Source organism: Solea senegalensis, unplaced genomic scaffold (assembly GCF_019176455.1).
Source record: "Solea senegalensis isolate Sse05_10M unplaced genomic scaffold, IFAPA_SoseM_1 scf7180000013869, whole genome shotgun sequence".
In the NCBI taxonomy this organism is placed as follows: Eukaryota; Metazoa; Chordata; class Actinopteri; order Pleuronectiformes; family Soleidae; genus Solea; species Solea senegalensis.
The window spans coordinates 82,742-96,517 of NW_025320909.1; the positions used below are offsets into that span (position 1 = coordinate 82,742).

The 13,776-nt window shown below is 40.9% G+C and overlaps 1 protein-coding gene across 2 annotated transcripts; it reads right to left on the bottom strand.

The window, feature by feature from the left end:
- Nucleotides 1-4,667: 4,667 nt before the first annotated feature.
- Nucleotides 4,668-10,453, bottom strand: sla1a (Src like adaptor 1a). 2 transcript variants are annotated; one of them, XM_044015791.1, is made up of 9 exons: nucleotides 10,222-10,453; nucleotides 9,230-9,413; nucleotides 8,737-8,828; nucleotides 8,010-8,109; nucleotides 7,781-7,867; nucleotides 7,509-7,612; nucleotides 6,679-6,810; nucleotides 6,168-6,288; nucleotides 4,668-5,203 (listed from the first exon to the last, which is right to left on the bottom strand). In XM_044015791.1, exons 2-9 carry the CDS (start codon nucleotides 9,256-9,258, stop codon nucleotides 5,002-5,004), a joined length of 867 nt encoding a protein of 288 aa, XP_043871726.1. In that variant the 5' UTR covers nucleotides 9,259-9,413; nucleotides 10,222-10,453; the 3' UTR covers nucleotides 4,668-5,001. The 2 variants fall into 2 exon arrangements, with proteins under 2 accessions (XP_043871726.1, XP_043871725.1); XM_044015790.1 differs by having other exon boundaries at nucleotides 9,230-10,453.
- Between the last annotated feature and the right edge of the window lie 3,323 nt (nucleotides 10,454-13,776).

A 13,776-nucleotide genomic window follows, 5' to 3' on the forward strand; every position in this document is an offset into this window, starting at 1 on the left:
TATGAATAGCTTGCATGTGCAGTCAGAGCGTCCCAGGAAATAAACACGGGTGCCATCTATCACGTATTAGTTTCGGTCTCACTCACAAATCAGTCATCTATCTCATGCCAGCTCATTGACCTGAAACCCATCCATCTCGTTTGCTCCTCAGTTTCACAGAGCCTTAAGTACCTTTCCGACTCATTCCTGAAGCTAATTCTTTTTCATGGCTGTCACCCTGCTGGCCATTCTCCAAAGACACAATGAATGACAAACTACACACACACTGAAGACAACTCTGTGGATTTGTTTTTGGCAGTAAAACAACCTACAAGCACTGGTTTCAGTGTAGTTTGTGAATGGTTTTGGTCTCGTGTAGCTTAAGTTATAGTTCAGACAGAAAGACTGCATTTCTGCCTCCTGCAAAACAAGGATAATTATATATTCTGTCTGTTCTGTCTGCTCTGTTTTCATTCTATCACAAGCTGACATGTTCACGTTGAGCCTATCACTAGATTTTTCTCAACTCATGATGCCAGCTCATCTTCTTCAACTGTCCAACCGGAAGACCTTCATGAGGCGTCCAAACTTTGTGCTCCACTCCTCATCACCAACACCTGCTGCCTTTATATGATAATGGAAGTACTTCATGCATTGGACCACTTCCAATGTATTCTACTCTCTGTCATGGTCTATGTATCAGACTTCTGTTTATTCTATTTTTTTTTAAATACATATAATCCTATAATTACCCCTCTAAGAAAATATCAGGAATAATGTAAAGGTACTTAGCAGTTTACATTTTGTTTAAGTAGTTAAACATTTAACACATCTCTTTTATTACAGTCTATGGATAATGTGGCTTATATAAGAAGACACCAGCTGGGCTCATTTATGTTTACCAAGAAATTAATTTCTTCCACAATGCCACGATTCTTGTGCTAATCATTTGTAGGGAGCCACGTGGCAAACAGCTGCTTAACATTATCCTCATGGAAAATTGACTTTTGTCCAAGAGGAACTCTCTCCACCCCGTGTGTTTGCTCGCAGTGCAGCAGCAGTCAGGATGCTCTGGGCTCCAACACAGCTGGAAGACGAATGACAGCTCAGCCATGTTCCCTTGCATCCAAATGTCTTTCCCTTAACTGCTTCCCAGAAAAAGTCATTTAAGTCGCTGCCTGACCTTGGATGTCCAGACCTTGACGTCTCTCTTCTTTTAGAAAAAAAAATAAATAAAAAAATCTAAAGCAGGACGAGAACAGAAGGAGTTGAACTATACACATACAGGGGTCAGAGAACATTAAAAGTGACAAAGACAGTGGGGAGCACAGTGACTAAATACAGTAGGGACAGACAGACAATCATAGTGCAGGAAGAACAGGACAGGACACACAGGAAGTCACAAACACTAAGAAGAACAACAAAATAAAACAGGACACCAGGGAAAGAGGGAAAAACCAGGGGAACCCAGGAACAAAGAACTAAAAAGCACAACAGAAGACATTGAATGTGTCTTCTGATGCGATTGTAATGGAGTCCAAAGGTCCAAAATATCAATCCAGCGGGAAGTCCAGGAATTTGAATCTTGTAATTCCTTGTTGTGAAGGGCCTTGATTACTGATTTATTTATTCATTTATTTTATGTTTTCGCTTGCCTTCCTCAGCTGGTCTAGACAGCCTTGAATATGGTTGTGTGTATTGGCTGAAGCCTTTGCTCCAACATTAAAGGTCATGTTCTCCTGCAATGTTCCTGAAGTGAACACATAGTGTTGCTGACAGTTTTCTTTGGAAGAACTTATTTCACCATTTCCAAGTGGTCATAAGCAGTCGCACTTGGTCAAAGTAAGTTCCTGATTCCCCTGATTATTTTTCACTTTCTGTCACTTTCTTTCAAACTGCCCAGACATACAGTACTCAGTGTATCTAGTATACAGCTACAGAAAGAGGTCAGGGTTAGAGTTTTTTGCAGCAAATTAAAATTAAAGCATCAATGCGTGGGTTTCTTTGGCAGGAAATGAACTATATTTATGTGTGATATATGTTTAAGAGAGAAAAATGAATACGCAGTCAGAAGCGCGGGTTGGTAAAAATAAAGCGCTGTTAAAGATTATCTCCAAAGCATCTGGACTTAACCACTCTTTGATGCAATGAAATCAACGGTCCATGGAGAGAAAGCAGCAGTTTCAATTGAAGGAAAGTGTGTTTGTGACGGCGCAAACGCAAACATTTATCAGGATGTTTTGTGGCTCTACAGCAGGCAACCAGCGCAGAAGTGATGAATTCAGAGGTTTGGACAGCTGGCCTCAGGACAGAGTGAAGGACGTAGTGAGATTAGAAGAACCTTAATTAACAACAGGCTGTAGGAAGAAGAATCCCCTCCATCTCCTAATTTCCATCATTTATCCCCCCTCCCCTTTTCTTTCTTCAATTCCTTCAATTCCTACAGACAGAGACGTGGTGGTCCTCAGTGCTTATGGGAACATCAAACAACACTCAGACAGAGAACAAGGAGAACAAGAACTTCAACTTTGAATTCCCCACTGTCTCTCCATAAAGTCATTTTTGAAGCAGGGGCTTTTGGCTAAGAACATGCAACGACGTGGGTGTCTGCTTTTCCTGGATTTGAGCTGTAACTCATCCTCTCTTCGCCTGCTGACAGCCTTTGTTTTCACTATGGACACACACACACATGCACAGCGATTATATGGATGATGGAGTATTGTTTTGCTTCTTTTTTTTTCCCTCCTCTTTTTTTGGTGAAAGTTCACAGATGGTCAGATGGAAAATAATCTCTTTATCTTTTCTTGTTTTTTTTCCCAGACTGGTTACACATGTTGTGGAGACGCAGGCTGGTGTGAGGAGTGAGTAATGCTGACTGGACAGCAGCAGTCATTGTTCCACCCAACACACACACACACACACACACACACTTTTGTGCAGCTATGCTTTTAAGGACTCACATTAACTCTTATTCACTTGGACAGCCTAATCAAAGTGGCCTCCCGTAACCGGTTAATGTCTAACCCTAACCCTAACCTAACCACAATTCAAATCTTAACTTGACACTTAACCAGTTCCTTTAGAAATGAGATTCTACCTCATTAGGACCAGGTTTCAGTTTCCACGAGGACTACTTTTTTTTTGACGAGGTCAGTGTTTATGCCAGAAAAGGTCCTAAAGAAGCAACAAATACAAGTACACACACACACACCAGCTTGACTTCCCAAAAGGTTACTTGCAGACAGATTTTATAAGTCTTTAAAACACAGCAGCCCAACTGTTTGATCGTTGACTGTAACTGAACAGAGAACGCTGAGTGTGGCTAGACTGTCACACACACGGGTAGCCTCGTAAATTTAATTAAAACTAAGAAATAATGTTTGGCCAGGTTGCCAGCTTGTGAGATACATTCTCTAACTTCTCGAAAGTGTTCCCTGAGGACATTAACACAGCGGCGGTGAGATTGCACATCATCTTATTTTGTTGATGAGGATGATGATGAAAATTGACCTTTGTTTGCTTGGGAACCCTTAGAATGTACAGTATATTATCTATGAGATGTGAATGCTTCCAGTCACCTTGAAGCAAAACTACTTGATTCACTCACTCAAAACAAGGCATTCAGAGATGGCAGACTTCACCCCATTCACACAACAAGCCTGTCGCCCTCTGTTGGTCATACTGGCAAGTGCGGAAACACAAACAAACAGACATACACACACACAGATCCACATAAAACAATACTTGACTCCCACTCTGTGGAAGGTGACAAAGTAACAATGATGAGGTATTTTGCAGCATCATGTTTAAGATCACAAAGTTTAACTTTAAAGTATCTCTCCTGTTTTAAGAAGGCATCACATTTAGCAAGCGTTGTCTCACGACGTCTGTCCTCATTTAGACACAACTTCATCTTCAGTTCCTCTTTTTTTCTCAGTGAAGTGGTTTACATTATGTACACCAAGCTCCAAAGGCTGTAGAAATGAATCAGTGAAATGACAGTAGCCTATTTTCCTATTTGTGAATTGACATCAAATTTACCATTGCCATGTCTCCTACCTGCTCAACACCAAATATCTTATAATGCGTATAATGACAGCTGCTCTAATCCATGTTTTTATACAACTCATGTATCACTTGACTGGGTGGCTCATACTGATGATATCCAGCCTTCCATTGTTTACTGCTTTATCCTCCACGAGAGGGTCACACCCTGGACAGGTCGCCAGTCCATCACAGGGACACAGAGACAAACAACCATCCACTCACACACTCACACCCACATTTAATTTAGAGAATTTATCTAATCCCCAAATCTTCATGTTTTTGGACTGTGGGACGCACGCGCACACACACAACCACACACAAGGGGAACATGCAAACTCAGTCGGGACACGAACCAGCAACCCTCTTGCTGCGAGGCAATAGTGCGGCCCCACACTGATGTCAGAGGAACATCAAACTCTGTAGTTTCCGTGATTCTCAGCACAAATCTCTGGGTATCCTGACTCCCACTTTAATGGTAGATGGCTGCATTTCGATGAAAAACCTCAGATAAACCCACTCACCGCAAAAGAGCCAGTTATTTTCCTCGAAATGTAGTGGAGACTATAATTAGATAAAAGATATCAGGTGGACACAAACATGATTGATTACTCCACATGTTGTTTCCAAGCATTCACCACAGCCCAAGTTTACGCTGGTGTTTATTAACAACACTGATTGAGAAAAGTTAATAGTTTGACTAATCAGTTTATGTACACATAATTATTATTACCAAATAATAAAGTCTTCTTTTTACATTCACAACATTCTTCCAGTTCCAGTTCCGGTTCACATCTGGAACGCCCTCGCAACATTTCAAACGCACCATTGTCCAGTTCAACGTCACAGTCTTAATTGTCACCTGAGTGTAAATGATTATGTCATTTTCATTTTGATGTGTGGGTTGGTTTAGCATATGTAGCAGTCCAGATATCAGCACACCCCCTCTGTTGACCTCCGACCTTGAGGGACTTCCCTCTACATGTCGTCTTCATAGTGCATAATTCCCAGGCCGTTTTCAGGGACAGCGTACACAGATTTACTCTTGGCCTTCCTGCACTTTGCCCGTTTGTGTGCAGAGTCCTGACTCTCAGAGAAGGACAGGTAGGCGGCGATGCTGTTTCTGACTCCGTAGCTCACCGTGTTGTCACTGCAGCTGTCCGTGCTGACCAGCTGCCGCCTGTAATTATCAGATGACAGTAACAAACAATAAGAACAGACAGCTTTTATATATAAAACATTTTTCGTTTCGTTTAGTTTTTTGAATGTGAAATATCCCAACCATTCTAGAATGATTTGGATATTCACTTTTGCAGATTATTCGTTATAATCTTAGTTTATTAGACAGCAGAGTCACACATATGCAAGTCTCAAGTCTGAAGTCCTTCTTGCAAGAATCAAGCAAGTCACAAGTCAAGTCGTATGAACATAGAAGATGATTTTGCAGATGTTCCACATTTAAATATGACATACAAATGAGTTTTATCAGTAACAGAAACACTGCATTACTCATACAATGTCATGGTTCCATACAACTGAAGTTTATATAAAAAAAGATAATTAACATCAATAAAAATAAAAACTACAGAGCCTAAGATGTAAAGAATACAGCATGGAAATTCATTTCAGGCTAAAGAGAGGTCACGTTTTGCACACTTATCAAAACCAGTTTTTGACTCACCAAGACATGAACTAGTGTTAGATTAAAATACTGACTTCCTGTCTTACCTTCATTTGTGGGATTTTAAGTGTCGCTCGGTTGCCAGGTTTGTACACAAGGCCGCGAAAGCAGACACCCACTGTTTATCGTAAAAAATTGTAACATTAACCCACTGAGAAAGGGTAAATATTCCATGAGTCAAAGTCATTTCGAGTCATTTCAGTCAAGTCTAAGTCAAGTCTGTTACCGACATAAGTCTCAAATCCTCAAATTTGGGACTTAAGTCCTCCACCTCTGTTGGACAGTAAGGAGGAAAGGATGTCATTGGTGTCAATTTTTGTGTTATTAAATCCAAAATTAACTAAAACAACCAGGCAAATAAACATGTTTGAATATCTACAATAGACCTGTTGTTCATTCCAACTCTACTCTACTGTTTTGGATCTTTTGTGTGTGAAATGTGACGAATGTCATCACTTGGTACCTGTCGACTTTCTTCCAGTCAAAGTTGCGGCGCATGACGACAGGCGGAGCCGCGTCCGACTGTGGGGTTGTGCCCGACAGACAAGGAGTGGTTAAGACACAACACAGGCCGTCTGCTGTGTCTGCAAAGGTAAACATAGATTAGAACTGTTATACTGCTCTCAGTCAGGCAAATGGCATATTGTTGATGTTTGCATTCATTTGCGTTCTCACAAGTTATTGCCCAAGTGTACATTCGAACCCACCCTGTGAAGGGTTGTACGCACCGGCGGTCATTATCAGGCACACATATTTATCTCATTTCCTGTTTTCTACCAAAAGTGATCGGTCATAGCAGGAAGTAGTCTAAATATAAAGCTGAGAACTGATAAGACACAGTTCCATTTAAAGAACGCGCTATTCTCAGTGCACGAGTATAGAAGTCTGTTTGTGTGCCCGAGATTTACACGTACAATTCATTTCAATTTGTTTATTTCCACGACGTTTGTGTTTGTGTTTATGCATCCACTCACCAGAGTAGTGGTTGATCATATCCTCAAGGCACTGGAAAGTGAGACGGGGTGAGATGTAGTACCAGCTGTTGTCCAGTCTGGAGATACGATAGTGCTTTATGCTCCTGTGCTTCACCGAGAGTGAATACGTGCCTGCAAAAGAACAAGTCACGTGAAGGCCGGTCCTGCACTGCCATGTCCTATAGACATACCTGTGTATGTTTTTATTTAGTCATTTATTTTACATCATACACACTGTTTGTTACCTTTGAACGGAGTCTGTTTGTGTCTAGTTTTTGAGCTCAGCTAACTGGATGTGACCTGCAGCTTCACATTTACTCTTCACATGTGAGACATTGATTTTTCTCGTCTAATGAACCTGGACGGAGTCATTTTTACAAAACTATTTCACTTGTCAATGTTTTATGTTGATGTATTCACAGACAGAAAACACTCGGTCTCTGATTCTATTTGTATCCATTTACTCACAGTTTGTACTTTAACTGCACTGCACGTACTCTGTGGTTGAGAAGTGATATCTAATTTCATTGTCAATGACAAAGAAATGACATCACAAGAACCTCAAACCATGTGGGTGAAATTCCGACCAATGAAAGCTTTTTACACCAAATTACACCAAAAAAAGGAAAAAAAAAAAAGATTATTTTTTTCTTTCCTTGAGAATTCATATTATCAAGTGGAAACATCAGCAAATAACATTTTTTTTCCTGTTTAAAAGTCCACAAACCTTTAAACTCTTGTTTTTCTTGTCTTTTTCATGACTTGGATCAGACTTGCCATGTTTTCTCTGCAGTCACTCTTTATTTCAGAGACATTATAGAGACTCTTACCTCTCTCACTGGTGCTCTCCCGCACTAGAAAGGATCCCACTCTGTTCACGGGGAGAAGCAGCAGCTCCTCGGCTTTTTGCCTCTCCACCCCTTCAAACAGCCAACTGACAAAAACAAAGCCATTCTCTGAAAGTTCATACACAAATTATACCACTGAAATCCAGGACAGTGAATATCGTTGTTTGATCATATCTTGTCTTGAAGTCTCAGTGGAAATTCGGACATTTAGGTTCAGAAAACTTGACAAAGATAGTTTCTGTACTTTAACTTACCCATGGTAGACTTTTGCCACATGACTACTGGGTATGTAGTTTTCCTTCCCTGTTTGGACAGAGCAAACTCTCCACCAATAAGCCTCCCTGTTCACCATAAAAACACAAAGAGGAATCATTGACAGCTGACCTTTCGAGCACTTCTCTGATCTGCGGGTCTAAATGACGTTGTCTTTCTTATTTTATTTCCTCAAATGCACCCGTGTCGACCATTCAAACATGTTCTTACTGTGCGAGGACTCGGAGTTTCTCCCCCATTCTGTAAATGGGCGCGCTGATGTCAGGAGACGGGTAGTCTTGAACCACCACCACCGTGTCGTCCTCTAAACCTGCCGAGAACAATATTTACAGCAATTACATCTTCCATCCAGAATGGAAGATAATGTTTAGATATGTCGTTTTGTGAATAGTTTTTGACAAGAGTTTCAGTAAAAAATAACCCCTCACAGATGAACTCACTCCACATTATGTTTCTTATTTTCTTACCCATTGATAGTAATGGACAGAATATTCACATCTTCAAAACCACCACGCTGAAATTCAGCTAGTTCATTTAGAGACTTTATTCTTTAAGCTTGAAACAGATCACACTTTCATGACACTGTTTGGTTATTACACTTTTTAACAGATATCCTGTGTAGTTTTAGAATGTTCACTTGCTTTTTTCTGATTATTTTCTGATAGTAAAAAAGTAAAGGTGCCACCAATCTGCACGCCAGCAAGCGGCTGCTAATGTCTCACCTGTCACCAATAAAAATGTTTCATAAAAGCTGAGCTTATTACTATTTCTTGTGAGAAATCCAATTTTTTTGCTTCAACGTCGTCATGCAAATTGAAGCCAGCAATTCACATCAGCTTTTTGATGTTATTTGAATATATAAATTCCTTATTTCAAGTATTTAAAATAAAAACGCGTATGCAAATGAAAAGCAGTTGAAGTAAAGGGTAGATCTTACTCTTTTGAGAGCCGTCGAGGTTTTGAGTGTTGATCTTGTCCGTGGCTGTGAGTCCTCTCATCATGTTCCCCATCCTCCAGATACACTCCAGCCTAAAGTGAGAAGAACTGTCATGTAACAACTTATTTAACAAATTAAAAAAAAAAAAAACCCACAAAACTTCTCTCTTCTTCTCCACCGCAACCTTTGCAACTTCCTACAAGATCACAACTTAAAACAACACTCGACTTACAGAGACATTGCAAAATGGGAAAAGCTGAGGCTCGATGTGATCAGACGCAAATTTCCAGTGAAACATCTCTCACTCCATGTTCTGACACCCAACAGTGTCATGATGACATTAGAGAAATGTGTATGTTGCACAATCCGCTTCCCAAATTGTAAAATAAAAGTTGACTATATGATTCATCAAATATGTGGGAATAGAAACATTCCATCTGTACAGAATCTTTAATGAGGCTCAAAGTAGATGCGAGTAAATGAGGACACCGACCTGTAGGAGTTTGACTGCTGTGTTGGCATCAGGTGTGGAACGAGAGACGCTGGCCCAGACAGGACATGGTCGCGGCGTGTGTCAGGCACTAGAGAAGTACCATGTTCACAAAATGTTTACAGGAATGACCCGTCACAGAGGGTGGCTGCAGCTCTGCTACTGACAGAACACTCAACTTCCTGTGCTGAAATGAGGAAGAGGGCCGACACAACTGAGACACACACGCACACACAGCAGATTATGAAACAAGTGCAAACACAACAGCTGACTATATTTAGAGTCATGGAAAATGTTTCATGTCAGATATCGTTTTATATCTTCAGTTTAGATCTATGACAATCGGTTATTTGTGCGGGGTCGTTGTTGTTATCGAAGATATAGAATTCTTTTCTTGAATATTTCTCCATATTTGACTTCTCGTGTCCCGTTGGGCTTTTAAAAGACATATTTTCTCTGTCTGCAAGAAGAACTGCAAGAAGTTACAGGTCTCTGAAAGAAGTCATTTCATAGTTACTGTCCTGACATTTTCCACTCACAGATGGGCTGAAATTTAATGAGCCTCTTCCTTCTCAAATATTCTCATCATGATTTTAAAAAGCAGATTTTGAGTTCGACAAATTGGAGCTGTGATGACATGATTTACATGCACTCTGATGTTATTTTTAGACAGCCAACCAGTTTTGCCCAGTGGAAGCAACATTTCACAGCTTTTATGTTTTGGTGGGACAGCCAGAAGTCTGGCGTGACAAGCTGCCACATGTGATTATCTGCATAAAAACATGTGTCTAGACACAGAAACAAGGGAAAGCAGAAAAATAAGAGTCACGTGCACTAAGGAACCCATCAATCTCATATCGTCCAGCGGCTTTGAGGCTCGACAGACGATCTTCAACTGCATTACAGATACATTTATTTTTTTTATTTCGTTGCTCATTTTTCCTTTGTTGTAGTAAAAAAGTAGTAAACGCTCAGTAAAAGTAGTAAAAACTCACACAAAAGTCAATTTTCCATCCATATTAAAATCCAGATCAGTTCACTCCAGACCATGATTCTCCTGCCACCTTTCCATCTGTGAACGTCAAACTGTGATGAAAAACAAACTTAAAAACAGCAACATGAGAACGTTTAAGTAAACTTATCTTCCATAAATCACAAAAATACTGCTTTCATTTACCACAGTTTCATTTACAACTGTGAGAAAACACTGAGCTGGCTGTGCTTTTTGTGGGCTTCCTGCGCTCAGTGTGTGTGTGTGTGTGTGCGCGCGCTACCTTTCAAAGACTATTTCTGGTATAAACACTGTCCTTGTCAGGACCATTTGTCTTCATGAGGACCGTACTCTGGTCCTAATGAGGCAGAACCTCATTTCTGAGGCTCTGGTTATGACACAAGGTTATGGTTCAGCATTAACTGGCTATGGTTAAGGTCAAATAGAAGGCCTTGTTTAGATCAATGCAGTGTCCTGACAAGAATAGCTGTGCAAACCTGTGTGTGTGTGTGTGTTTGGCTTATGAGAAGAGTTATTTCTGCTAAAGGTAGGAAAAGCTTCTGTGGTTTGTTGGCAACTGCTGACAGACGCTAGGACGTGAACTGATGTGGCTGCAAAAGAAGGAAGGAAGTCTTCAAAATAATACATACAAGGTCACCATGCAGATTATATACTTGTCAAAGCCTTACAATTATATCTAGAGTAGAATTTGCAGCATTTCCTATATGGCCAGTTATACACAATTTTAGAAACTGGAGAACATTTTAACTTGTACTCATGTGCACAATTGTTTCTTAAAATTTCATATTTTTACAAAGGTATTTTGTAAAGTCTGTGTGGAGTTGGCATGTTTCCGCCGTGTGTGTGTATGTGGGTTTTCTCCAGGTACTCAAGTTTTCGTCCCACAGTCCAAATACATGCAGAGATTAATTGGCTGGGATCGGCTCCAGCGACCCCGTGACCCACATGTGGAGGGTAAAGTGGTAGAAAAATGAAATATGCAAATGAAACCACAAACAGAATAAAAGCAACGATCAAACAACGATACAACAGCAGAACTGCTTGGTTTTTACTGTGTGTGTGTGGTATTTTTTAATCCAGGCTCTGGTTCTTGTCACTGAACGTACCAGGTCCATGTGAGTGTTTTTGAATAACACAGGTGAAACTCAGCCAGCGGGGCAGTCCACATTAACCTCCCGCTCAAAGGACTCTCTGTTGGATCAAGATGAGAGAGTAATTCCTCCCTGAGTTGAGATAATTTGATCTACATGTGGGAAAAACATTCAAAAAGAAGTCAAATCTGATCCATCCTTTCTTCTAAATATCACCCACGTCCTGAGTGAAAATAATACCTTTCTCTTAAAAACTCCTCACCGTGGCAATGTTGCAGGTGTTACACTGGTATTATGGGTTGTTTTTTTGGCTGTCAGAGACTCTCTTCATGTGGTTTTATTAAACAGCTCGGCATGATTGATGTCCCAACGCTTGTTTATCACACATTTTGGGGAAGTTGTAAACTCCAACTTTGAAGACGGTCAGTGATTTGTTAGCGTTTTTTTTCTCTCTGGGCAGCACGCAGAGACAGATGCTGGCTTTGTCCACAGTCTGCATGTGTTTGAACAATTCAAGGAGTCGTGATTACCACACCCTCCGTCTACATTCACATGATAAATGACTGTCTGCAAGGAATTTCCATCCATATTTATTTTTTCTGAACCAACACACGCTGGGCGAGAGGTGAGCGTTGCTATAACGAATCTCTGCACAGTTCGGCCTGTCCCTAAAAACAATACACATTCCACATGCTCGGACAACGGTAGTTAGCCCTCGTGTGGTTGTTATGTTTTCTCCCTCTCTCACTATATAATGAGCAGTATCTAAATCCAGCAGCAAATCTGACCCCGCTGGACCCCAAACCACAGCAGTGACAGTAACGGGGCGTGTGTTGAGTGTATCTGCTGCTTTTTCAGCCACAGTTTTATCCACAGACTTTATAGGTTTGAAACCCTTAGAGCCAAAAAGCACTTCTATAAAGAAACCCAAATGCTCTGCCAGTTAGCCTGTAATCATTAATGTAACGTGGTTACTGCATGTGGGTCGTGCAGGCATGTGGAGCATCTTATCCACCAAACCATCTGCACAAGTAATCAGTCCTCCCTGCTCCTCGCATCCATTAATGCATTCCTGCAGAGAGCTTTTCAAAAATCGTTCCTCGGAATAAAGCCTGTCGTTTCAGCTCTGTCGTTTCTCTTGGCTTAGTTTACGATTTGAAATAGACACTTAGCCGTGTGTCCCCCGAGCACACCTCAGCAGAATAACTGTGGTAACATCACTGGTCACACAAATTGGATTAAACTGCATTGAGTAATCGGAGTGCATATTTTAAAACCTCTCCATCATTATCACGGAGTTGGTGAGGAAGGAGAGAGAGAGAGAGAGAGAACACAGACGTGTTGTCCTGGGTTTCAGTTTTTTTCTGGCAGCATAAACATAAGCACAGACACTGCAGTGTCTCAGTGAATCAACAACAACAACAACTCGTGGACCTGAAAACCTTCCCAGAGCTGAGACATTCAGTCCAGTCGGCAACAATAATACTTAATAATGTAGGAAAGTATTTCTCATAGGAATTACATCACTGACATTACTGTGAACCACCATTAAAACAAATATCTCCTCAGACTGGGCCATGTCTGAGGAGATAGGAGGCTTGGACCCTCCAACTGACCACAAGAATAGCTGCGGTGTGACTGACACTGAAGTGACTCTCCTGTCTCGTTCATGGACACAGTAACCTTTAAATCTATCCCCTATTTTTGGTCGGACAGGAATAGTCATTTTATGCATTTTCAGCCTGTAATTAAGTCACTCTATGATAGTTGGCTGTGTTTTCCATGCTGTAGTGGACCAAGGGAAACAATGCAGACTGTAATCCAACATGTCTGGGTTGTTGTTTTTTTTAAATTTGGTTTCTTACTGATATTAGGCCCAATGTGTTAGGCTGAGTCCTAACACACTGTATTCTGCTCACTTTGCACACAGTTGTATCACAACTGTGTGCAGCTAATGCAAATGCACTATATTTGTCAAACGATTCACAACGTTGTCATCTCTTAAAATAATGTCTTTGATCTGCTCTCTCCTCGTCCTCCACTGTCACCATTTAAACACCAGACAGACAGAAAAACCTGTTTTCTCTATGGTCATTTCCTACAGGAGAAGAGGTGGTGCAGTGATTAGCACTGTCGCCGGCAAGATGGTTTTTCATTTGGTTCAAATCCCTGTTCTGACAGAGGCTTTTCTGTGTGTTTTTATGTGCTCCTTGTAATTGTGTGGGTTTTCTCTGGGTACTCCAGCTTCCTCCCACAGTCCAAAGAACTGCAGATTGGGGTTAGGTTAATTTGAGACTCTATGTTGTCTGTAAGTGTAATATGAATGGTTGTTTATTTTTGTATGAAGGCTCCTCAGTTGGCTGACAACCTGTCCAGATATAGCCTGTCCCTCACCTAACGTCAGCTGGGGAATTGGGGAATGTTGTCATTGGGGGGAATTTGCATGA